Source organism: Vipera berus, assembly GCF_964194415.1.
Source record: "Vipera berus genome assembly, chromosome: 5".
NCBI lineage: Eukaryota > Metazoa > Chordata > Lepidosauria > Squamata > Viperidae > Vipera > Vipera berus.
In genome coordinates this window covers 63,882,783-63,910,494 of record NC_138207.1, presented here as the reverse complement: position 1 = coordinate 63,910,494, position 27,712 = coordinate 63,882,783, and the positions used below count along the sequence as shown (strand labels likewise).

At 35.1% G+C, this 27,712-nt stretch overlaps 1 protein-coding gene across 4 annotated transcripts in view; it reads right to left on the bottom strand.

The window, feature by feature from the left end:
• Nucleotides 1–5,761: 5,761 nt before the first annotated feature.
• EDRF1 (erythroid differentiation regulatory factor 1) overlaps nt 5,762–27,712 on the bottom strand; it is a 39,066-nt gene continuing 17,115 nt past the window's right edge. For 2 of the 4 annotated variants that reach the window (XM_081329677.1, XM_081329679.1), the window contains 14 exons: nt 26,848–26,959; nt 26,050–26,310; nt 24,885–24,956; nt 24,642–24,792; nt 23,276–23,464; nt 22,381–22,581; nt 20,428–20,650; nt 17,943–18,162; nt 16,863–17,021; nt 15,703–15,852; nt 15,406–15,559; nt 15,107–15,222; nt 14,066–14,232; nt 5,762–6,094 (listed from right to left, as the gene is read on the bottom strand). In XM_081329677.1, the coding sequence (XP_081185803.1) occupies nt 5,929–6,094; nt 14,066–14,232; nt 15,107–15,222; nt 15,406–15,559; nt 15,703–15,852; nt 16,863–17,021; nt 17,943–18,162; nt 20,428–20,650; nt 22,381–22,581; nt 23,276–23,464; nt 24,642–24,792; nt 24,885–24,956; nt 26,050–26,310; nt 26,848–26,959 (2,341 nt within the window). In that variant the 3' untranslated portion in view covers nt 5,762–5,928. The remainder of the gene's footprint in view (nt 6,095–14,065; nt 14,233–15,106; nt 15,223–15,405; nt 15,560–15,702; nt 15,853–16,862; nt 17,022–17,942; nt 18,163–20,427; nt 20,651–22,380; nt 22,582–23,275; nt 23,465–24,641; nt 24,793–24,884; nt 24,957–26,049; nt 26,311–26,847; nt 26,960–27,712) is intronic. The other 2 variants (XM_081329678.1, XM_081329680.1) reach the window with 1 other exon arrangement.

Below are 27,712 nucleotides of genomic sequence, written 5' to 3'. Positions count from 1 at the left end.
GTATTGGGTTATTCCTGGCTTTATGATCAATGATTATTGGCAGTATACATCTCTGATGTTTTGAACAGTTTTCTGTTGTATTAGTAGCAGTGATAAATACTGCTATACACCAACCTGGATTATATGATGTGTATTGTAACTATGATGTGTATTGTAACTAACGTTTGATAAGATAGCTTTGTTTACACAAAAAGAATCTGAATTGTAGCTTCAAATTGTTGTTTTTGTATTTCCTTAGAAGGTAAAAATAGATGATATACCTGAATAAATATATTTATCAGGCTGTATTTTAGGGAAGCAGAGCACAGAAACAACCAATTAAACTGAAGGTATTAGATAAGAAAAAAGAAGTAAATAAATTAAATCTAGTTTTCATCAATGCATTCACTGTATCTGTACACTTTTCTATCTTTGCAAATTATCTTTATTTGCACCATGTCCACACACCTATTCATGTATTTTTGTGTGTGTCATATTCTTTGGTGCATGACAGTCTATTTAAAATTCATTGCACATCAGATTCCTACCCAAAACCCAAAATACTTGTATATAAAAATTAAATATATATTCAGATCCCCAAACAACAAAATTCTAAGATCACCTGCAGGCATTCTTTTTATAGTTCTCCATAAATACATTAAATAGTCATCCTCAGCTCACTCCTTGCTCAGTGTTCATTTGCTAAGCATTCCTTTAACCCCATGCATGCTATTTTCATTGTATATCATTCTTACCATATTCATCAACTAATCTAGAACTCCAAAGTCTTCCATAATTCTAGCATTAGTACTTCATCACACGCTTTCTCTAAATCAACACATCAATAAACTTTCTAACATACACACATTCCTCAGTGATGATTACACAATAAAATTTCAAAACCTTTATAGTCTTATACCTTAAAAAAGAAGTACAGGAAAAAAGAACAAGTCCTTGAGTTAGAAACTCTAGTGTCACAAGGATCACAGTAGTGTAGTGTCACAATTAGAACATTTAATCAGTGGAACAACCTGCCTCCAGAAGTTGTGAATGCTCCAACACTGGAAATTTTTTAGAAGAGACTAGACAATCAATTGTCTGAAATGGTATAGGGCAGAGGTCAGCAACCTGAAACAGTGAAAGAGCCACTCGGAACCGGTTCGCTCACAAAAGGAAAAACTGGGAGCCGCAAAAAATGTGTGCACATGCGCGTACATGTGTGCATGCGCAGAACAGGGTTTGACTGAAGAGTGGAGCCAAGGCGAGATATGTAGCTACCCTGCATATTTGAATTGATTGGTTGAACTTTTTTAGTCCCACTTTTTTTTTTGGACTGCACATGGCAGAGCACTGGGAGCCGCAGGAGACGGCTGAAAGAGCCGCATGCGGCTCCGGAGCCGCGGGTTGCAGACCTGTGGTATAGGGTTTCCTGCCTGAGCAGGGGGTATGGACTAGAAGAACTCCAAGGTCCCTTCCAACGTTGATGTTGTTGTTGTTATGCAGAAAAGCCTTATTTTGCCTAAATGAGAAACATTCTATAGATGACAGTACTGTTTCTGATACTGCTATCTGTAAGCTGAAGAACTTATTAATGAATTTACCAAGGGTGATCCAATAGAACAGGGGTCCCCAACCCTCGGGGCTGTGGACTCGTATCGGTCCGCGGCTTGCCAGCAACCGGTCCACACAAACAAGCAAAGTCCCATCCATGGGATGCAGGCAGCACACAAAATCACGCATTCTCTGGTCCGCAGAAAAATCTTTCTCCATGGAACCGGTCCCTGGTGCCCAAAAGGTTGGGGATCTCTGCAATAGAACAGCAAGGTAAGAGATGCCGTTCTATTAGGGAAGCTTGTGTGACAGTTTTTAACTGAGAGGTCTTTCGAATGCCTTACTAGAAAGCATGATACTAAAGCATGTGAAAGCTTACACATTAGTATCCTCCTAATTTGTTCAGACAGAAAGTATGATGCCTGACTGCTCCAGTAGAGAACAAAAGGTACATTACACTAGTTATTTAGTGCTCTGGCTTGAGAACTGACAGTTCCTGCTCTGCAATTTCTCTCCGATGCCAAAGTACATTAACTGTAAAGCTAGAGGGGAAGAGAATTGCTGCTTATATAATATACAGGACAGGGTTTATGGGCACTAAAGCAATTCAGCTGTTTTTGTAGTCACTGGTCAGCATAATTATATGTATGATCCAGTCAGCTAGAGTCAAGTCAGCTCTTGTAGAATTATTTCAGTTCTTGTACTTCAGGGGTTGTGTTTCGGTTTTTCATTTTTATGTCAACTCTTTTAAGTTCTCCTCAAATAAGAGCTTCATAGCAGTTAGATACAGCGTTGGTGCTACGATGCAGAACACAAAATAACAGGTAGACATCTTAACATTCTCCCCACAGCAAGGAGCTCATCTGGTTTCTATTAGTCCAAAAATGCTGTCTGTTCTGGAGAATTCCCTTCAAACTCCACTGAACATTTTTCTTTACTGACAATTTAAGCTTTCCATTCTGACCACAAAACCTTTTTCAAGTCAATTCCTCACATACAAGTTACATAAGAACCACACATTAAACCGCATTATTGGCTGCATTTCAAAGTCAAGGTAAATTTCTTGTTCATAATCTAATGTTCTCACTTTTTAAATCCACTAATTATAAAAAGCATGATTTCAGCAAGTATTCTTTTGAGAAGAAACAGTAGTTGCTCCTTAATAAGGTTAAAGGAACAGTTTGCTGCGTAATGAGAGATGCTACTGTTTGATTAAAGGGCAGAAATAATAAGCCAGACATTCAATAATGGTGTATAATTTCAGCGTGTGTTGTTTTGCTACATTTTAAAACAATTTTTGAAGGTGTTGGGATGTCCATTTTAACAACCAAAATTAGAAGAACCTTGTTCCTATTAGCTTGAAGGTATTTCATTTACATACACATTTTCTATTGAAAAGGATCAATCTCATGAGAGTAAAACATAAGACAAGGATAGAAATAGAACTACAGTCTAAAGCAGCTTTATTTGTATCTAGGGTATTACCATCTGCTGTTTAGAAAAAAAGTTATTTAACATTTGGCAAAGCAGGAATTGCTGTTAAGGAGAAAAAAAATAGGCTACATTTAATCTTCAAATTAGTATGTTTACCAAATTATAAATAAAAGTGATGTATAAAATGCATCTAAAAGGTTTTGATTTAGATTGCTTCCAAAATTTGCAAGCCATTTAAGGAACCTGTTGCTTCAAAGGATTGGGCTGCTAATACTGTAACTCAGTATATAGAACACTTTAACTCATTCTATAATCCTACCATTGTAAATTAGTTTGTCAAATAGATATTAATTATAGCACTAAATTTGAATTAAGTAGCTTGCATCCCTTCAATCGCATAAGAAAGGGGGTGATTTCTGCCAAATACTGCATTGATAGCTGTCCAAAGTACTCTCTAGTCTCCAGGAACAGAGGAACAGCTGTCAGAATGCAAATTAGGGCAATGAGTAACTAGGATTCAGAATAAGACCTCGGCTAAGATTAGGAATTCTGTTAAATGATTCTGCACCACACTGAAATATATAGGTAATCTCAAGGTAATTTTTTTAACATTTTGTGTGAGAAGCATTCAGAAGAGGGTAAAATAATAGAAGTTGGCCCAAGGAAAGAGAAAAATGAAGAAATAAAGGTTGCATAAAATATTTAATTAGTACATAATGAGGCAATAATTCCCAGACACAATATGATTAAATTATGGCCTCCATTTTTTTTAAAAAAACAAGCTATAATGCCTTGACTGTTACAGTGGGTTATTTCCCTCCACCTCTGAAAGTTAATTTTTTGAGACAAAGGATATGGTTGAGACAGTGGAATGAGATGGGGTGATTTTTTAGCTAGCATTCCACTATTTAAATAATTTTGTTTAAATATTTAAAAATATTTTTAAAACATGGACAATAAAAAAAACTGCAGAGCTTCAACTTCTCTGTATTTCCTATGTTTCTAATTGAAACATGGTCTAGAGACATTTCTAAAAATATTTTCTAGCAATTTACTGAAACTTATTTTAAAAAGAAGAAGAAAACTGTTATATAGTAATTTTGGGTAATGACAAAAAGACGGTAAAGAATGATCAACGTAAACAGAGGGTGCCAGTAGGTGGGAAATTAAGATAAAAAGAAAAAAGAAAGCTGAGGATGTGTATGGGCTGACAAAATACACAGAAACTGCTGGGCTTAGGGAGAAGAAAATCAGTGAAAGGGCTAGGTCAAAAATGGTGCCTTATCTTCAGAATGACAGAAAAATATTGGATGTTTAATCTCTAAAACCATGGCTGTGACAGAAAAGAGGCCAAACAATATCCAGCTTGCATATGCTGAATTGCTAAATGTCAGAATTATACTGATCAGACCTTACGACAGAAGTTTGAAACAATCACCTCAGGGAACCCCAAGGGGTCCATACTGCAAGAATTGTGCTGGTAAATAGATTCATAATATTGTTTTGTCATTTTAACATGTGAACTTCTTCAGTCTAAGACAAATGAAAGCAGCTGTTATTAAATAACCTCATGGTAAACAGGTTTGTGTTTTTCCACTTGGATAGCTGTCCTACTTTTGCCATTTATTTAGGTTCCTGCACAAATTTATATTTTAGCAGGCATGCCTGACAAGCTAATTAGCCATGGGAAGCTTTTATTGAGGCATCTGCAACACTATTTAAATTTCAGAGGTGTTTACCAGTGCAAAATATCTATAGACCAAAATATCCTAAACAAAGTAGCTAAGTTCCATTAGGTTGCAATAAATGCTATGTTGCTAACACTGTAAAATACAAATGTTGCTTTTGGGAAGAGTAGGCAACAGGAACACAAAAGTAGTATAATGCTAGCCTATAGGATTCATTTTCAATAAAAACACATTTTAATATACAACTTTATTTCCATTTCTGGGGGAAAAATGTGGCTGAAATGCAAAATAGTTCATTTGCCTTATGCAACATTCTTCGCCCTGAAGTGAAGTTAGCTCCAACCCCCTTAATGTTCTGCCAAGACCTGGCTATGTCTTTAGGTTTGGAGACCCAAGGACACTGCCTTATCCTGCTAGGACAGGGGTAGGCAACCTTGGCTCTTTCATGACTCGTGGACTTCAAACTCCCAGAATTCCTGAGCCAGCATAGCTCATAAAAGAGCCAAGGTTGCCTACCCCTGTGCTAGGACAAGCCCATCCTACCCATGCTGGCAGAAAGTGCCAACTTTGGATCCTGTCAGTCAAAGAACTCCGACTAGTAGGATACAGAAGAGACTTCTCTGATGCAATGTCCGCCCTTTGGAACATTTTTCCCTCTAAGGCAGAGGTGGGAAACTATGGCCCCTTTTGGACTTCAACTCTCAGAATTACTGAGCCACAAAGGGGCCATAGTTCCCCACCCATCTGACGTAAGATCTGCCCCCTCCCTCCTTCCGCAAGATCCTGAAGACCTGGCTCTGCTGGTTGGCCTGGGGACCAAATGGGGGAGTCCCACAATAGAGGTGGTTGCTAAATTAATGGTAGGCTCCCCCTTCCCCCTTGCTTTCTGCTCTTAACCCATCCATCTTCTTGTTATCATGTTGATGCATTTATTCTTGTGTTCCTTTGTTATTACTTTATTGTTCTGTTATTTCACTTGTGCCTTCTACGCATCTTTTCATTTTTCTTCCTTTTTAATTATTGTAAGCCTCCTAGAGTAGCCCCATGGTGAGATAGATGGCAAATAAATTTAACAACTAAATAAAAGAAAACAGAAAAAAAAACCTTCATAATGGCATTTAAAGAATAATGGTCAAAGTTTATTTTTCCAACTGTACAATCTTAAATATGTAACAATATAAATAAAATCAAACACTCCATGTTGGACAGAAGCACACATTCCATTTTGATCAAGGCACTGATTTACCACAATGCAGTAGGCCAGCATTAAGGTGGATCATTGAATTCCCAGATTATTTCCTTCACTGTCCTGAGTCAGCTGCTGCAGTATGTTTAAAATAACGTCTGTTCTTTCCAGTAAAGTTAGATTTTTGTTTGCTGCTGATCGCAAGAGAAGTGAGTAAGCATACTTATTCACCTTAAGGTTTTCTTCATCTTTACTGCTAGAAAAAGGCAAAATGGAACACAAGTTATCCAAATGCTTAAAGAACACTGACAAATATTGTCTTTGCTATAGCACATCAATAGGAAGAAGAGACACTTTAGTTTGTTCAAGAGGGAGAGTTCCCTATTTTACATCAATTTTTTTCCCCACTGAAGATTTTTGAGTCACATCTCGTACTGCTTCCAAAAGTTGTCCAAATCCTTAAAAACAGCTTTTCAAGGGGTGTGAAAGCTTCATTTTAGCGGCAATTTGTTGGATCAAAAACTTATTCTTTCAGAAATACATCCATATATAAAGTTAACTGAAGATGTCTATTTAAATGTTTCTTTCCTTTTTAATAAGAAAGCAGATAGAAGTCAGTTTATTCCATGGGAAAACTGGGAGAATTTACCCCCTTACTCTTCTGAGAAGGCAGAAAAAAAATTAACATTCATTCCATTCTGCTATCTGGAGTAAATTCCATTATCTCATTATTATCTCATTCTATATGTTTTCATCAGTGGCTCTTAAAATTTTCACCTTATGATCCCTAATTACTGTCAGAAATAATTACATTCATTCCAGTTCTACCTTGTGTTTTTTTCTAATGCACATGGTTATTCACTTGTGTAGAATTAAAGAACTGTTTGGCAGGAAGCCTTCCCCCCATTTATGTACCATTAACCTAAGGATAGTTCCTACCAATTCCATTCAGTATGTTTTTTACTGCCACTATCAGAATATTGTTCTCACCCTCAAATTGATTTCCCTTTTTGCTCTATAAAATTTAATTTTTCTTTCTTATTCTCTTTAATCTTATGTCAATTCTTCAAAACACCGTAAAATTATCCATCAGTATACAGCCCTGACTTTATCGCCCCATTCAGCAAACTTCCCCCTCACACCAGCATCAGGTTTTTTCTTTGCACCTTAATAAACACTTCTACAATTCTTTCATCTTTATTTTTTATGTCTTGAGTAAAACCACAATCCCTGATTTGCAGATTATGACATAGGGGACAGTGAGCTCTTTCAAAACTTGATTATGATATACCTCAATACTATTTAATTTGAAATATAGTTATCTTTTTGGCAACAATAATACAATCGCAAAATTCAACAAGATTTAGCTCAAACAATGGAAGAGCAATTTAGGCATCCACGATGCCCCTATATTTCATCTACTGACCTTCAGATTTTAATGAGGATTACAACAACAATGACAATCAAATATATTAAGATCTTTTTGTTCTTATTTGGAGTCTCATGATATTTTGGCTGCTTTTAAAATTATTATTTTTTGTATATATTTTATTGGCATTTTTTAACATAACATAAATCATTCAGTAATTTGTAAACAGTATGTTGTCTGGGTAACATTTATAAGACAATCTTTAACAATTGATTTCTATAATCTATATTCCATATGTTAATTTCAGTTGATTTCCCCTTTCCCCAAAGTATATTTCTTTGCAAAACATTAGATTAAAACAATTCTCATTATTTTGATAAACAACAATTAAGTATATAGTTTTTCCAATAATCCTATTTGTCATTTTAGTTGCCTTATCGTAAATCCTGTTACCGTGCTTATTTCAGCTTATTTCTCCCCCTAAATTCTAAATATTCTTACTAGTGACAATTTTCTCAACAATTAACTACATTTACATTGGTGGATTTAATTCTATTTTTTTCCATATAAGCCCTCTCATACTTTTATATTTCTTAATCAATAAGTAAAAAAAGTACAAAGAGAAAAGAAAAGAGGAGAGACAAAAAAGAGGAAAGAAGAAAAAAAGACGAAAGCACTAAGATACAAAAAATAACATACGACTGAAGATATGTATCCCTCCTAATTTAATATATATTTATTCCCTCAATTTCTTATTCTTTTGACTATAGCTGAGAATGTATTTAATCTATTTAAACTTTAAGCATTCCATTCAGTAGATCTAATCTAATCCTTTAACTCTCATTCAAAAGACATTTTTTATGCTTTTCTTATCGTCACATTTAAATAACTAACACGTTTGCTTTGTTTGAATCATTTCAACTTTTTTTTACAGAAAGGAAAAAGAAAAAAATATTGTATTTATTATAAAAAAATTCATCTCTCTAAGAGTAATATATTCCAAAGTTTTTCCATTTCTTTAGCCATATTCAAACAAATGTTTCTTGTTGTATTAGTTAACAAAAAAAATTCATCTCTCTAAGAGTAATATATTCCAAAGTTTTTCCATTTTTAGCCATATTCAAACAAATGTTTCTTTTTTAAGTATTCTCTCTGATAAGTCCCATCATCTATTTTCTTGATTTCCATTTTAGTCTTTTTTTTCCCTCTGGCCATTGCCTTTCTTAATCAGTATGTTTTGCTGCATCATTCGTTTCTGTAAAGTATTTTTTCTCATTTTTTTCCTTATCTTCAAAGTTGCTTGGACGTGTTGAAATATTTCCCATTTGAATTAAATCATGATTTTTTATTTTATACGGTTCCATCTTTAAGTCTCTATCCTCAGAATTATGTTCAGTCATCTCTACTGTATTTTCCTGGGAAATTTCTTGGAGTGAAATTAATTTGGAGATAAGTTGATTCATACTCTCAAGGTTCTTTTGTATTTCTTTGTGGTTTAAAATCATTGTCCTTTGAAATTGTTGCCGCTTATCATATGTTTCCTTTGGTAAAGTATTCATTGCTTCAGATTTGTTACTCTCACTTTGTTTACACAGCTGCATTTTTTAAGAACTTTGAGGGTCAGAGAAAAAAAATCCCCACCAGTAGGTATCAGGGTTTGCTCATTTTTCAGGTCTTTCTAGTCTTTTTTTCTCTTTCTAAAGGGTAAGTTTCGCCGCTTCCGGTAACCAAAAGGAGGGAGTAGAATCCCCCTCCTTTTTTTCCCGGGAGATCTCTTATTTTTCGGACTTTCTTCTTCAGGAAAATAGGTAGGATAGAGAAAATCAATATTCTTACCCAGATTCAAGCATGCTGTTTAAAATCCTCTTTGCCCCACCATTTTGTCTTCTCTAGAATTCTTTTTTTAATGTATTTTATTAATTTTTTACAATAACATTCTTTAGTGCTTAGTAAACAGTGTGTTGTCTGATTTCAATGTTTAAAAAACAATAATAGTTAATTCTGAAATCCCATAATATGTTAATCAGTGGTATATTTTTTTGATCTTCTCTTCATCCAATGGTATTCTTCTTTTATCATTTAGCAAATATCATTCTTAAAATTCAATACATATAAAGTTAAATATAAACCTTTTTCATGTATTTATACAAATAACAGTAACATCAGCACATAGCATCTTTTTATCAGTTTATATTTCAATTGTATTTATAATAATCATCTTATTAAATCACTATATGTTGTTTTCAAAATTCTTATTTAAACTTAATTTCCCCTCTATATTCAAACCATTCTTATCAGTCAGTTTTCTCAAAGTTAGTAAACTTTAAATATCCAACCTTTTCATTCATATATGCCATCCCAATATTTTCACATTTCATATATTATAAAAATTACTATACTACTTGTGTCTTATCTCTCTTACTATGAGACCCCCTTATATCTATAATTTATCTATTCTTTTAACCATATTCAAACAAGTGTTTAATTATATAGTACTTCCTCAGGTAGATCACATGAGATCCCTCAAATCTGAGTCTAGCCTTCCTCTTTTGCCAAGTAATTTTCAAAATTAGTGTATTCAACTTGTATTTTTGTGTATTCCTGTATTTTTCTAAATGCTGTTGGGAATAGAAAAAACAAGTTAGGTATTTTTTTCTCCCAAACTTTAATGATTGTCCTGGTTGCTCTATAGTCCATTTTGTTAGATTTTCTTTTGATTTTGAGGTCCTGAAATATAGAATATCTTTTCCATTTCCATTGTTATGGTAAAAATTTGCAAATTTTCTTTTGTTTGTATTAGTTTGTAGTTCTCTTGAGCTATAGTTTCCCTTTTTGGGTCACTGACCTCTGATTTATATTCTGTTATCTGGTCTGTTTGTTCATTCTTTTTCATCATTTTCTGAGAATTTTTTACTTCTAAGTTTAAGTTGGAAATGTGCTCATTTATGTCATCGAAGTTGTTTTTAATCTCATCATGATTTGAAATTATTGTCATTTGAATCTGTCGCTGCATTGCATACATTTCCTCCTGAAAAGTATTTGCCTTGTCTTGAATTATTGCTCCTGCAGATCTCTAATATTCCAGGCTGGGGCCTTCAAAGGAAGATATTAGATGTAGTTTCCTACCACTTTTTAATAGGTGTGCAGCATTCATTTTATCTCCCCCTTCCAGGTGTTCTTTCACCGGTACCATAGTGTCTGTGTTTTGCCTTTTAAACCAGCCAATCTTAAAATCCAAATCACCAAATTTTATATAGTTCTTATCTTTTTATATATGTTTTTTTAATAATCCAATGTGCTTCCAATTATCAAAGTTCCACTGAAGGCAGTATTTTATAACATTTCTTCTGTTCAAGGGTCTTCCAATTTATCCTCCAGCCAAGGTTGCAGTCCAGAATGTTTGACTATCCAGTAAAATTCCCCCCTAGAAGATCAGCCAATAGTTAGTTTTTCTTTTTCGGCAGACAGCAGTTTTTGAAGCAAATGTCATTCTCAAATTTGTGGTATATGGCCCAGTATGTTTACTTTTTTTGTTCTCAGCTGTTTTCTATTTGGCTGAAAGTTATTAAAGTTCAAGGGAACAGATTATTCTTTGTTTCAGGACGTCTTGCCAATTTTTGAGTCAGTGTTGCTGTTGTTCTATACTCTAATTCTCCACTAGATGTCAGTGGTAGTTATTTATTTTCCAACTTTTCAAACAAAGAATTGTCTTTTTTTATAATTTCATCAAAACTCTTACAGATGTAAAATCTTAACGGTTATTCTTAATTTTCAGATTTATCCAGTTTATAACATTATTAATTTCATTTCAATATATTTCTTTCCCCCATGAAGTTAATTCGCCACTTCCGTCTACGGAAGAGTGGGAGTATAATCCCCTTCCTTCTCACTCTTGGAGGATTTCTTGCTTTGTGTATTTTTTCCAGGGAATCAATTACAAAATAAAAGAGAGAAGATCAACGTTTGCATCCAGTTACAAGCATACTGTTCACCATTGTTCTGGTTTGTGCTCTTGGACTTTGGCTGCTGGTAGCTTGGGCTAGACACTGGTGTGCAACTAGCCTTTCTCCTGTTGGACTGGAGGGCTTCCCCCGGATCGAGCGGATTGACCACCATCATTCTGTGATCATCAGGGTGCCCCTCCTTCGTCACCTCTCTGGGGCAACTTTTGATCCAGTTAGGGTCCCCTGGCAGAGCAAAATCAGCCATGGGGTGGGGAACCCCGCAATCCCTTGGCTTCATCGCTACAGGTTGGAACCACAAGTCCCTTAATAAACACTTTTAAGCACTGTCAAGGTATTTACCAAAAAGATTAATCACAACTGTTCTTATTTGGGAGCTAGGTTTTTTTTCCTTTCAAATCTATCAGATTCCCCCAAAATGGATTTCAATTTCAGCATTGCAGAGATTTTCAGGTCTTTGCTTATTCATAAATCCTTACTACAGTAATTAAAGGAATTAATGCCTGCTAAAAGAACTGCCCCATTCAGTTCCAACTAAAACAAAAAGCCTGTGTGGCTTCCCCAACTCTGACTCAGCCTTGAGTTGTTATTTCCAATAATTTTATCCAGATCCATTACATTACTCCCCGCTCTTGAAGGAATCTCCAATTTATGCCACAGGTAGCCCTTGACTTATGATAGTAGCTGGACCCAGAATTAACATTGTTAAGTGATGCAGTCGTAAAGTGCAACTGAATTGCTTAGCAATAGCAACCTCTGAAGTCCTGATTACCATTGTCAACTCAATCCCATGTTTTTAGGTGAGGCAATTTCCTGCTGGCTTCTCACAACCTAAGTCAATCCTTTAAACAGAATGTTGTCCTTTTTTATTACGGTGAATAGCTGGAAGGGACCTTGGAGGTCTTCTAGTCCAACCCCCTGCTCAAGCAGGAGACCCTATACTATTTTAGACAAGTGACTGACCAGTCTTTTTAAAAAAACTTCCAGTGATGAAGCACCCACAACTTCTGATGGTAAGCTGTTCCAGTGGTTAAATGTTCTCAGTGTTAGGAAATTTCTCCTTAATTCCAGGTTGCTTCGCTCCTTGATTAGTTTTCATCCATTGTTTCTTGTCCTTTCCTCTGGTGCTTTGGAAATAAGTTGACCACTTCCTCTTTGTAGCGGCCCCTCAAATATTGGAATATGGCTATCATGTCACCCCTAGTCCTTCTTTTCTCTAGACTAGCCATGCCCAATTCCTGCAACCATTCTTCATGCCATGCACCCTGTACCCACTTACCATTGCAGCCTACTTCTCGCCAGCCCACTTCTGTGGCATCCCCCAGCCTGCATTTTGCTGTCAAAGGCCTTTCCAGAAGGCCTCTGCAGCCGAGAACCGAGCTATGGATCCAATGCATAGCTCAGTTCTCGGCTGCAGAGGCCTTCTGGAATGGGCTCTGATGGCAAATGCAGGCCAGAGCTCCATTCTCAGCTGCTAGCTGGGCGGGGCTGTTGGTGCCACTGCTGTGAGGTGAGGCGAAAAAGATACCCCCCTGAAAATAAAGCCTGATGCCTCTTTTGAAGGAAAAAATTAGCCCAGATCTTATTTTCGGGGAAACACAGTTAAGTCCCAAACCACAGTTTGCTATTATGACTATTCATTGCCAGCACTCAGAAGTATTCAAATATCTGCCATGATTAGAACTATCACAAAAATATAAGTGGTCTTCATTTAGAGACCACAATTGGGACCAGCTTGGTTGCTATGTGAAGTGATCACTAAGTAAAACCACAACTGCATTTATGATCTTAATTTGCTTTATAGACTGGCAAAGGGCGTAGCTGTAAGGATGGGTCGTATAATATGAGGCAGTTGCTAAACAAGGACCACCTATATTGTCTTCTGAATTCATATTTTAATGAGCATACAATAATACCTCTGGTGATTTATATCATACTCTTTGAAGAAAATACTGGTTTTAGTTCCCTCCATCTGCCCCAAATGAAAATTTCAAATTTCCATTACTATAGAGTACCACAACATTACAGCAATTATTGGTATGAACAGGTTATATAACAAATGGGTTAATTTTGAAATAGGAATTATATTCTTTGTGTTCTGTATTTATATTGCCATCTTGTGGAGACTTAGAAATTCTATTACAATTCCTGTGAACCTTCTATTACAATTTCAACCTGCCATATATTCATCTCCTTTTCTCTATGGATATTTTTTGTCCTAGAATGCTAACATTGTTAGTTTTGAATTGATTACTGGCTTTTTCCTGGCAATACTGTAGATTATCTCCTTTCCCTGTAAAAACAAATATTGACAGCTTTCCCCTGATTTGGATGAATCAAAGTAATGAGCTTACTGCTAAAAACGAGAAACTTTCATAACTTGATATAATAAGTCTAAGATTCAGCAAACTACACAACACAAGCATGTAATTTATCATCTTTATCCATTAGTACCATATATGAAATATAAGTATGAATTAAGCACATATGAAAGAAATCATAATTTGCCTGTTACATATAGATACCTGAAAACAAGGGTAATACTCTTTTTCTGCATCTAAATCTTCTATATCCAACAGATATATGTAGTACCATGAAAGACAGATAAACAAGCATTTCCTCATGTAACAATTCTCACATTAGATAAGAACATGGACTAAAGGAAAATGAAACACTAAAACAGTTTACCCAACTGTTTGTGCATCCTAAAATGACCACATATACAGAACACACATGAAATAGCAGTAGATAACTCTGCAGAGTTTGGAAAACTATTCTTCGATTTCTATTTAGAGTACTGATACCCAGCCAGTGATTCAAATTCATATTTAAAAAGACATTTCTACATGGTTTAGAATGAAGTTAAATGAAAGTAACACAATATGTTGGCACTTACCCAGTTTTCTTTTTGGTTGATGAAAGCAATTTGATGAACTGAAGAAGAAGAAAAGACAATCGAGATTCAAATATACCAAGGAGCTTTAATATTTCTTCCTTATTAAGGTTAGTAGATGGATCTTCAACAGGAACTCTTTCAGCATTGCTTGAGTCATCAACACAGTTCTAAACAGAAAGAGCGTTATGGAATTACTGTAATGTCTAAGCCAGGGGTGTCAAACTCAATTTCATTGAGGGCCACATCAGCATTGCGGTTGCCCTCAGGGGACCGGGTGGGTGTGGCCTGGGTGGGCGTGGCTAAAGTGTGTATGGCCTGCTGGGTGGGCATGGCCAGATCTGAGGGTCTCTGGCAGGAGGAGGGTCTCTGGGCCAGGGCCAGGGCCAAGGCAGTGGGGGCCGTTCCCTCACTGTTTCCAGGATGGCTTTGCGGGCCGCATGAAACCACTTCATGGGCCGGATCTGGGCCCCGGGCCTTGTGTTTGACATGTCTGGTCTAAGCAATATGCCTTCAGAATTTCATTAGGTGCACTTCTACAGTAAGAAGTCTACAATGCTGTTTTTTTAAAAAAAATAGTTAAAGTGATAAAATTGAACCTACCCAGGCAAACATCTTTTTATAACAAATAGGAACTTTGATATGTGAGATCCAAACATAGTATACAATATAATATGAAAGCAAATCTGAACATAATATGCAAATATGAAAAGTATTGGTGGAGCAGTGGGCTAATGCCTCCTTAAGTAACACCAGCTGCCTGCAATTAGTGCAGGTTCGCATCCCACCAGGCTCAAGGTTGACTCAGCCTTCCATCCTTCCGAGGTAGGTAAAATGAGGACCCAGATTGTTGGGGGCAATTAAGCTGACTTTGTAATAATGCCGCTTGGGGGTGTGTGAAAGCCCTAATAAGCAGGCATATACATAGAATGAAGGCTACTGCTAAGCTTGTAAGCCGCCCTGAGTCTTCGGAGAAGGGCGGGATATAAATGGAATTAAAATAAAATAAAAAATAAAATAAAATAAAATAAAAGTAATAGTTACCTGTTCACATTCAGCACCAAGCTCTTTCCTGATAGATTGAAAAATGGACCGACACTGAATCATTATATCTAAGGCCCCAGACAAAGTCTTTAGTTTTCCAGTGCTGCTATTCTGACCTAATAGAATCAGAAAGGTAAGCAACATAAATAGTTCATAATTGCCCTGCCTCAAAATAGGAAACTACAATTTTTATTTTTTGAACATATACTGTAAACATTTTGTTCAAATGTTCCCAGAAAATTCATCTATTTAAAATAGGATTTGCACTCTAAATTAGAGAAATGCCTTGATTTACTTACTTGTCATCTGAAATTCGGCAAAAGCCACTCTTTCCAATTGCACACGGAGAAGTTCGCATGGTGCATCCTTCAAGAGCTGAAAAAACTTCACAGCTTTACTGTAATGAAGATCAACCAGTATCCTGTGCTGTTTACGCTGATGCTCATCACCAACCTTCATCAATAACATATTTTGACAAGTCAGCTCAAGAGAATAGCAACCAGTATTTTATATTAGGATATTTTACCAACATACCCATTTATAAGCATGCACATTTACAGAAAGACCATGTAATTATGCAATTTTGGAGAAAATACCTGATTTCTCAAACAGCTGTGGTACATGGAAGCCAACCTGTGGTGAATTGTGGCTGCTCGGTACTGGCAAAGAGGTTGCCGTGTAGTCACTATCTCAACATCACAGTATTTCAAAGATTTCATCATTGACTCACTAACTTCTTTTTCTATCTAAAATGCACAAAAGGAAAACTTTCAAAATTTATATTAAAATCAGTTAACTTATAACCTCATTGTAGTCCTGTCCAAAATGATAATAAGCCTCAACAGGGATCATATAATTTGTCTCCCAATGATATAACAAGAAATCTATTTTCAGGCCTAGGTTCACCATTGAAACTGTTTTGGTAATCCCACAAGAATAACCTATGTCAGAGAGACACAAAGTGACAGTCATACTGATTTCCCTGAATTTCTTTCCAGTTTTCCATAGCTGACCATGACATCAGGTGAATGGCATGACATTCTAAAGCATGGTCAATGGAGCTAGGACAAAAAAATACATTTGATTTGATTTCATTTGGAAGTATATTTATTTACAATTAATTTACATTAACTTAATGCACTATATACACAATATATACTATACACACTATATACTATATACACAATATATATCACTATATACACAATTTGCTCCTTTTTGTCATACAGTATTTACAATTCAGTAGAAACTGAAAGAGCTTTAAAGCCTATAGTAGGCTCTGAAAAGGGCCTCAGATTGTACATTTCTATCTTAAATAATGGGGGGTCCACTTATCTGTTAGAAAAATTGTCCCAAGTGTACCAATCCAATCACAGAGCTCTGAGAATCCTGTTTATAATCCTATCAATGGGATCCCTAAGGAACAGTTATCTGAACATAGCCTTCCTTATTTATTGTAACCTTGTATGAATTTTTTGTCTTTGTCAGAAATCATTAATAATTTTGTTTCATCAAGATGCTTTACCAGGTTTTTGGTTCTTTTTAAGTGTGTGCATAGCTTTACAATGCAGTTTTTAATTGGTTATTTTAAACTTCTGTAGAATTATTTGATAGAAGCTTAACAGAAAAGCAACACAGTCATTCAGTAACAAACAATCATATCAAAGTGGCATCTGACAAACCATATATAGATCCTCATTATTTACCCATCGGTAAAACAATAGTTGATTTTCAATGATCAGGTCAAATCCGATACCTGTTCCTGAGCTTTCCTAGATAATGGTGCATAATCTTGCAGCAGAGTTGCCATAGTAAAATACGTAGTGGACAGTTCCCAGTTGACAGAATCCCAGACAGCTGGATGGACTTCTCTTTTGTTCAAAGATCGTAAGGCCTTCAGATAATAATCAACAGCCTATAAAATTTAATAATTATGGAATATGAGACATTTACAGATTTATGGAAACCAGTAATAGTAAAATCACAAAGGGGAGTCAATAGTACGGGCTGATTTTTAACGCTAAGTATAAATACAATTATATTAAGATGACTGTTGACAAGACTTTCTCAATGTGGAATTCTCCAGATATAAAGAATTCCCAGCCTTTGGGTATCCTGATTGGGAATTTGAGATATCTGAGTATAGAAAAGAGTCACAAGTTACAGAATATTACTGTAGCTTTTAAATGTCTTTATACATTGTGGATTCTGAAAATATTTTCACAATTTATTGACTTTTCAAATATTAATAAATGAAAGATTCAGTATAAATTCTTATATATCCAAAGCAATATCCTTTTATGATCATTAATCAGGGTCCTATACCCAAAGTGTTCATTACACTTTTAAAAAACTATGTTCTATAGTTCCCTTGTGATTGTTTTCTATTAAGGAAAGAATGTGGAAAACAACAAAGTAAAGAGCTATTTGGCTTCCACAACATATTTATCTAATGTTACAATGTGAAGCCCCAATGTGAGTAGTTACTAATATATATAATCCAGTGGAAAAACAATCTGAATCAAGAACAAAAAAAGCTGCCTATCCATATTTTATTAAAAACCTATTAAAACTTTTAAAGGAGTTATAAGTTTGAAAGAATGATTTTAAACAATGTTGCCAGGATAAAATTTAGATGCTAATATGAATTTCTTGCCCTTATCAAAGATAAAACTGCATAAATATTAGCTTTAGAAGAACATGAGATTCATAACTAAAATTTTGTACTACAGTATTCTTGAAAACTTAAGTTATGCCATGACGATAAAATTACTGTACAAACATATTTTTTCACTGATGTATTGCAGTCTGCTTAAATGTTTAGGCCTAGCCTTACCTTGTTATAATAAAGAGCCTCTTCAGGAGAAAATTCTCTTTTGAAGTCTCCACCCACAGCGCAGTGTGCATGTGCACAAATTCGCATCAATCTTCCCATGTTACACAACAGAAGAGCAGCATTGGTAGAATCATCAATAGATTCAAAGTTTTGAATCCCTTTTTCAAAAAAAGAGAAACTTTTCTTCCATAGTTGCTGTTCTGCTGTAGATACCGTTTTGCTCTCTATAATGAATAAAAGGAAAGGGACCCATTTCATTCAAAGAAATCAGAAAAACTACATGGAATAAACATCTGAACACCAATCTTGAAAATTAAGTAAAAATATTTTTACTTCAAATGCACAAAGAACATTTCAAATGTTTTTGTTTTTCCAAGAAACACATTGGAAACTGTCAGGACTCAGCAGCATGGCAGTACAAAAACAAATAAATATTTTTTTAAAAGCTGTTTTCAACTTGTTATCTTTCTGAGCTTTTTGGTTCCATGATGGCTACCAGAATTGTGAAAAAGTCATAAATAGCTAAGGATTTAAATCTAAATTCTTAGACTTCACAGGAAAATTACTCCTAAAACAGAATATCCTTCAAAAAGCATATTTAATTATGTTTCCATGTTAATAACCCCATTTATATTATTAAAATGTATTCAGAATTTGTTTTTAAAAAGAGCACAAAAATCGTAAGTTTTGATCTGATTAAATATAAATTATTTATCAGACCACAGATGCAAGTTCTACTTGATCTTTTCTATAGATATAATATCAAGTTACAAATGAACAATGAAAAAGCCCAATAAAATCTAGGAGCATTTTACATAAGATAGGCATCCTTATATGTATTATAAATGAACAGATAGGCAGATGTGCTTACAGATGTAACAAAAGCAATGGAACTCTGCTTGATATTTATATGGTTAATAGCTAATAAATAGTAAGACTTTTTTCTACAGGGTTATGGAATTTCTGTTGAAATTTAATAATATTTTTAATAAACAAGGAAATGATTTTGCTTTAGATACTACTAAACAGTTTGAGACACTAAAGTTCATATTCTTGAGATTGAAAACCTGAAATAAAACTGAACTAAAAATGAGTCACCAACTGGATTAATAAGAATAGATTATTTAGAGATTAGAATTAAAACAAAAAAGAAAACAAACCAGGCAGGACAGCAGCTTGAGGGGGGAAGTCTGTAATTATCACTTGTATCAGTCAACCTACAGGAAAAGTGTGGTCTGGTGATAGACAAAATCCTACCAGAAATAATGTGAACCGGGATCCTGAGAAGTACAGAGTATTTATTCTCTGCAGGAAGGATGGGTACCTGGGTATGAAAGACAGTCCCTATCTTCCTGTGTTATTATTCCACTGAAGTAGTCAATCTTTTCTATTAAAGACAGTGAAAGAAGCTAATGGAAAATTTGTTAGAAAATTAAAGAAGAAAATACGGGCCACACTGTAAGAAGGAAATGCCATGTTTTTCACTTGGTTCAGTTTTTCTTTTGTAAAAGTAACTGAGAAAGCATATAACAAAAATAATTGGATTATTTATTTCAGAATTATTTAATTTCTTCCAATTACAAGCAATAATTGAACCGATGCCCCTGACTGTGAAAGAATAAACTTTTGGTCCTCTTCCTGAAAGAAAAAATAGTAGCAAAGAATACTGTTATTAAAGTGGCAGAACAGGCACGATGCAAGTACCATCAATTAGAGATCTACAGTTGGAGGGCCCCAAGAGACATGCCTTCTCTGCCATCGGCCTTAGGGAACATTCTCCTCCGTCTCCCCCAATTTTAGTTTAACTCCACCCCTTTCAACATTCCGGAAGGCCCTTAAGACCTCGGTATGCTATCAGCCCTTGGGAGTCCCAGAGAACCATAAACTTGCTTAGATCGCTTCATTGCTAAGCTAGTTATTTTTATATTCTTATAGTTATTCTCACCTAGGGTTTATATCATTGTTTTTTTTAATAATATTTACCTTTCAAAATGAATTTTATATATTTTACATTCTTTTCTTTATAGGTAGTTTAATCTGTCTGTTGTGAACCGAGACTCAGCGTTGGCAATAATATAAATTTAATAAATAGATAAATAAATAAAATTATAAAAGGAATTTTATTTTTGCTCTCTGCCACTAATGTGCAACTAGTAGCCTGATTGAGACATCAGCTTGGCATTTGAAAGAAACACTAGGCAAAGGAGCATCAAGTCCTATGGCTTATTCTCAATGATTTTCCTAAACTGGCAATATGTATACTAAATCAGTATCACCTAGTTTTATGGAAGTTACTTCATAATGCTTTACAATTATCCTTAATTAATTGGATTGTGCACAGCAGTTTCTCAAGTATGTTGTAAACAATGAACATATTATCTTCCACTTTTGAGATTGTTTTCTGGCAATTGTAGATCCATGTTTAAAATACCAACAGAATAAGTACATATACACATGGCTAAAATACACACACGTATAAATATACTTGCCTACTCTTTCACTTTGTAAAGCAGCAGCTTGGTTCATATAAAATACTCCAATTTCATTTTGAATATTGCCCATTCTCTTCACTACTTGGGTATATTGTTCTGGATTCTGCTCTTTTAAATGACTAAAAAGTAAAATTTCATGAGCTGCCTCATAACATTTGCAGCTGACCGAAAGCTGGCATTCCAAATCTGTAGATAGGTCAGTAGCCCAAGAAAATACTACAATAAAAAAATAGCATTATAAATTGCCAAATACTTTCTATTTAGGTATTTCTAGATTAAATCCGTAACACAGAAAAGTACATAATAAGCTACTGAAAAACCATTTAAGGAGGATTCTGGAATCAGCTATTAGTTATACATTCAGTTTCATTTGTACATGCAAAACACTGTATTTGTAAGAGCTATTATGTATAAACTAAGTCAATAATCCGTTGTTGAGCAAGTAGACAAAAACATCCTATTGCATTTCTGTTCTAGATATTTCTAGTTAAAGGTATGTTTAGAACCATTCCAATCTGATATGCAATGGAATCTTTGAGCCACAGTGGCCAAACTCAGTGGCCATAGTACATTATAAACTAATACAGAGGGTGTGTCCCTCTAGGCTTTGCTGAACTTCTCAGTAATTTTCAGTACTGTCAACAGAATCCTTCTGACCCACAGTCACCTCAGTTCTTGCAAGTTGCCTATAGCTGTATCCAACTCCTTCTATTCTTTCCATTTAGACCAAAGAAAGCTTAAATACTGTATAAAAATTCATGTTCTAATCAATGTCTATTATCATTTATAAATTTGACATGGGCAAACAAATAAAAGGTTAATTACAATGTGCTACCTATCAGCTGGAATACAGGTCAGAAACTGAACACCCAAATTTTAGAAAAGTCTGAACTAGTCTCATTTATACACCATCATTACAGCCATTTGGAATACTATTATATCTGTATCAATATATACTGTATCAGATAACTGTATTTGTTGACTGTTCCGGTAGTTCTTATTTAGACCACAATTGGGAATAGCTAGTCAGTTAAGTGAAACTACAACGGTGTTTATAATCTTACTTCAGCTTTCCATAAGTTTAAAGGTAAAGGTAAAGGTTCCCCCGCACATGCGTGCTAGTCGTTTCCGACTCTAGGGGCCGGTGCTCATCTCCGTTTCAAAGCCGAAGAGCCAGCGTTTGTCCGAGGACGTCTCCACGGTCATATGGCCAGCATGACTAGACGCCAAAGGCGCACGGAACGCTGTTACCTTCCCACCGTAGTGGTCCCTATTTTTCTACTTGCATTTTTACGTGCCTTCAAACTGCTAGGTTGGCAGAAGCTGGGACGAGTAACAGGCGCTCACTCTGTTACGCGGCACTCGGGATTCAACCCAAACTGCCGACCTTCTGATTGACAAGCTCAGCGTCCTAACCCACTGAGCCACTGCGTCCCTTCCATAAGTTTACAGACCTGCAAATTTCATAAATGTAAAGACTAGTCATAAAGTTATTATTTCATTACTGTTGTAACTTTGAATGGTTACTAAGTTAGGTAGTTGCCTAACTTAAATCAACCCAAGTCATAAATGTGAAAAATGGTTGTAAAGTTATTGTTTCATCACTATCATAAATATGAACAGTCACTAAACTGTTAAACAAGAACTACCAATAGTCAAATTATTCTGGAATTACAGGGAGTATACATGTCCCTCATAATGATACTGTCTAGAGATCAGTTTCAAACAATTCTTTAAAAATTGTTTGAAGAAAAAAAATACATAAAAAGCCCTTGCATTATATAATAAAATGCATAGCTATCATTTTACTGGACCTATACATTTTACCGCCAAAATGATTCCAAGGGCAATATATTGCTGCTGAAAAATTATTGTTCTTTTATTAACTATTTTGATTTGGAGAGGAGTTTGACATATCGTTGCACAGAGGTTGCAGTCATAATTACCTTGACAGCTAGATTCTCGATGAAGGCTATGCAGTATTTCCTGATCTTCTTTTGTTTGAAAGTTATATTCTTCAAGATATGCAGCTCTATTGTTTGCATTCTGGGCCAGCATTAACTGAATATCACCACAAAGGGTTAAACTCTGACAAAGAAACAGGAGTACTTCAGAAAGCATGTTCATGAAGAGGCAGCAATACGCATCTAATTGGGGAAAAATCAGAAAGGATATTGGTGAACTGCAAGTTAGAATATCTCATTAGTATGAAACCACATTATGAAGAATGGTACTATTCTAGCCTCAAACCTTTCGGCAGATTCAAGAAATAAAAATCCATGTATCTAACTTCTAACACCAAACGTACTTACATAAATTGCAAGTGCTGTGTTTACTAGTGTTTTGCTAACAGCAAATATAATTGCCTGGTTCTATGTTTACTGTATATTCAGGATAAAAATGATGGTGCGTACCAGTGAGCTGCCAATCTCTTTGCTTCTCTTGCTTTAGTAATGATTTGATTTTTTTAAAAAAATAGCAAATCAGAAGACAGCATGCAGTAAAGTAACATCTGCTAATATCATATTTATGGAATACGATACCTCTGAGCTTTATTTGTACATTTCCCAACTTGATCCCCCTGTTACATTGAAAGGTAAACTGGGGTGGTTCTGAACATCCCAGGAGGCTGAGGATGGAAGAAACCTCACCAATCTTCTTGCTGATAAGTGCTTGGCTTGTGACTGACCATCTCCAGAGATATTAGGAAAAAATTAAACTGTAAAATACTTTGTATCTGAAGCAGCCAGCTTAAAATACTCAGATATAAATAAATTATCAGTGCTAAATTAGATATAAAAATATACATCTGAAATATATAATAAAAATAGTCCTATTTACCATAACACTGTAAAGCTAATCTTATGTACCGTAATGCTCTCCCATACTTCTGAAGACTGACAGCGGCATCAGAAAGAACATAATAAGCCTTTGAAGATTTTAAAATCAGTTGAAGTTTCATTTTATATTGCCAGGATCCAGGGATCATTCCTGACTGACTGGAATGCTTAACTTCCTGGAATGATCCCACTAGAATTAAAAATGAAACAATAGAATTAAAAATGAAACAATGATCAGCAATCTCAACATAAAAGTTAAAAGAATTACATTTTGAAATCTAATCACAGGGTAACATTCCTTATTCAAATTAAACTGTTTTAGCTTTTGGTTACTTTTCCATTTCTAAAAAACAATCTGAATATATGCCATGAGTTTTAGAAGACATGCATATGAAAACATGGAGAATATATGCTGCCACTGTGTAGTGGCGCAGTGGTTAGAATGCAGTATTGCAAGCTAATTCTGCTGACTGCCGGCTGCCAACAGTTTGAGTCTCACTGGTTCAAAATTGACTCAGCCTTCCATCCTTCCGAGGTCGATAAAATGAGGACCCAGATTGTTGGGGGACAATATGCTGACTCTTTAAACCTTAGAGAGGGCTGCAAAGCACTAAGAAGCGGTATGTAAGTCTAAGTGCTATTGCTATTGCTATTATTACTTTATCAATAAATGCATAAGATCAAATATTCTATCTACAAACTGAATTATGAAAAGCCACTTGCTTAAAATATATCTTAGCAATTAATATGCCTATGACCAACTAACGTCAGTAGTAAACATAAATAGTATCTGGATGTTCAAATATCTCATAATAATTTTTTCGTCCTGGCATCTTCCTGCAAGTGCACGGTCTGCTTTTTGGGGGGATCAATTGAGTATTAATACATTGGTTGTAACAGGAACTGACCAGCCAGCTTGTCACCCAGGCCCGATATCTTGGACTAAAGAGAAAGTCACTGTCTCAAAGTCATCCAACTGGCTTTCAGGCCTAAGATGGGACTGGAACTTAAGTGTCTCCAGGTTTCTAGCCTGGTGCCTTAACCACCAGACCAGGGGTAGGCAACCTCGGCTCTTTAATGACTCATGGACTTCAACTCCCAGAATTCCTGAGTCACTCAGGAATTCTGGGAGTTGAAGTCCATGAGTCATAAAAGAGCAGAGGTTGCCTACCCATGCACTAGACCAAATTGGCAAAGGTCTCTTAATAAATACACCCAATGTAGACAAATACATTAAAATAGCAGAGATTTACATGTAATTCAAAGTAATACGTTAAAAAAAGCAATACTTGGGGTTAAAGACTTTCTTGCCAAAGAGGTTTTACCATCTATGAAAAGCCATTTAGGATGCAACAAACCAAACTTACTCTTGCCTAAAAACAAGGCCATCTGTTTTTCAAGGCACTCAGGGCCAGCTGTTGATGATTCATCTTCGTATTTTAAAGGGATAGGTATACTGGGGTCCGCTGCAGGAAGATCACTCTCCTTCTTGATGCTACTGTCAACCGATTTTAAGCCCTATTTGTTAAAAGAAAAAAGCTTTTCAATATTGGACCAACAGTTACACATTAAAAAACTATTAAATAACACATTTCTGTTTTATAACTTACTTCAAGAACATAGCTGAGTACTAGTCTGCATCGTTCTTCAGTGTCATGGCAAACAGGAAATGCACAGCTAGGCTTTATAGAAAAAACAAAAGAAGTTTTCATGAAACTAGTGGAATTCAGCATATGTTTTCACTGAAAACCAACAAAGAAGCCATTCTTATAAAGAACACATCAGTTTTGAACTTAAGATAAAATCAAGAGAATGATTTTTACACACACAATTAAGGGAGCGGTTTAATATGGACAGAAAGTCACCAGACATAGGACAGAATTTGAAAGAGCACTATGTACAAATGACAATAATGTGATTTCTAATATGTATAAATAACTGTTGAGATTTGAAATGGAACGTGCTTTTTTCACTAAATATTGAAAACAGTCCAGGAAGGAACTACGGGACCATCTATTTTATGTAGAATCTGTCCATCTAATATCTATGGGTTCAGAGATCATGTTATAAAATCCTCCTCCCAACATGTTAGGAAATCCAGTAATCGTAAGTAGACCTTCTCAGTGGTAGTTGTCCCGCTCTGGAATACCTCGCCCCCTGAAGTAATTATGACCCCTTTCCTGCTGTGATTCCAGAAAGCTATGAATATAATATTTTTCCAATAATCCACTCATTGGAATAACCTCTCATCAAAGACAACCAGAGGCAGCGGTGATACTATATACACAGTCAAATGATATTGTTGGAATTTTGGGGATTGTTTGAGAATGCACGGATGTAATCCACATTACACATAAGAGACACACAGGTATACATGCAAATTTTTTAAAAATCCATGAATAAACAAATAAGTTTGGAATTAAGAAAGAAAAAAGAAAAATAAGTCCAGTGGTAAATTAGAGATGACGGGATTTACTGATTCATCTAACATACGTTTAAAAGATTCTAACCAGCCAAAAATGTTGACAGTTTTATCATGCAGAACTTCAGGAAAAAATAAGAAGTTATTTATTTGAAATAAATCATTTGGATATCTATTTTTGACAGGCACACATTTCCACTGAAGGCCCAATGGAGGTAATCTTTAAATGAAAACTCCTTCTCTCATATTAATTACCCTGACAGAAAGGAATCTCACATATTTAGACTGAGACCATAAAATGTAATTCCCAGCATTAACTGACGTGACATTTCAAGTGCAATAGATAAACTTACACGTATTTGATGAGTAGACTTATATTTTTCAGGTACTGACAATTCTCCAACAGATTTGATTATAGCAACGGCTTTGCTGTCATCTGGAAAATCTGAGCTGGTGCTATATAATCCATTCTCATCACTATCAGGCATTTCTTCTTCTTCTTCACTATAACTTTCATCAGAGTTGCCATTTAAAGGAAATTCGCTGCTTTCTTCTTTTTTTGGCTCATCTAATTGGAACAGTTCTGAGAGCATGTAATTTGCTGAAGCAATAATCTTATTTGAAATAAAGACAGAAATAAGAATTCAAAGTCTCTCAGCGCTATTCTTTTTTTTTACAAATATCTTAAAAATGGATTTCAAGGTAAAATTATAGTTAAAAAACATGCTTGATTATTTTAAACGGTAGAATAGGATGTACTCATTAAGTTCATTTATAACACTAAACATTATTTTGGCAACATGTGAATGAGTTTTCAATCCAAAATTCCCCAGCAAGGACATGGTTCCAGTATTTTAACTGTTATAGCTGAAAAGGCAAATTAAGTTCACTTTATTCAAATAAGCCAGGTTTAAATATGTCAGATACAACAAATTCCAGCTATTTTATGAAGGGAATGTATACAGGCAAAGTTCATTGAAGTGACTTAGCATTATATGTAATCTAGAATTCAGTGAGATTGCATAAACATGAAGACCCTTCCATTGTAATTGGAGATCAAATATATACTTAATTTTAACCAGTCTACATAAAATGTTTTCACTGGGTGCCCATGAGATACGGAAACAACAGCATATAGATTTAATTCTTACCTGAGGATGCCTGCCCTTGTCCAATAATTTTACGCAATTAAGGAGTAAAGTTCTAATAGTACCATAATGTTTCCGGTTTTGAGTTTTTTTCAACATCATATTGCATGCCACTCTAAGCAAAAGGAAACAGAAAAGAAATAGAAGTTCTCACATTTCAAATATCTACTGACATTTTATTTTAAATGTGTGTCAGAAAAGAATGCATTGTAAATATTTCAAGGACAAGAAAATGCTCATGTGATTGTAGACAATCTTTTTTACACGCTTTAAATTAATTCGGAATTTCGCTCATCTACTGTTTTGAATGTTGTCTTTCTAGTACTTCAGCACAAGTTTTGCTTTTAAACACAAAACACACATCCCACCCCCTTTTGTCTTAGAAGGCAACTGATAAAAATCCTGTAAAGATTATGAGGCATTTCATTTTCTGACAAACAGTTTGCCAGGGCTAGCTTTAGTTCTAATGGACCCACAGCTGCTCCCTTTGGCTAAAGCAAGCTAAATAAAGTTGGCATAATGTTTCCTTTGCTTTCAAAAGAGAAGATAATTAAACTGAACACACACACACACCGCCCAAGACATTGTTTATCCTTGGGGAACAAATCAGTATGGGTTATAAAGTAAATTTTTTCATGTCAACTTCTTCAAGTATCTAGATGATTACAAAATTAAAATAAAATCCAACAGTGCATTTTTCAATTTTCTTGTACACAAATTAGCACTTTTACTAATATTAGTATTTCAACATTGGGATCAAATACTGCAATAAATCATTTAATAAGATGTAATTGAAAATGAATTTTCATTAGGTATTACTCAACATACTTATAGGGTAGGATAGGTTGCTATTCAGATAGTATGTTAT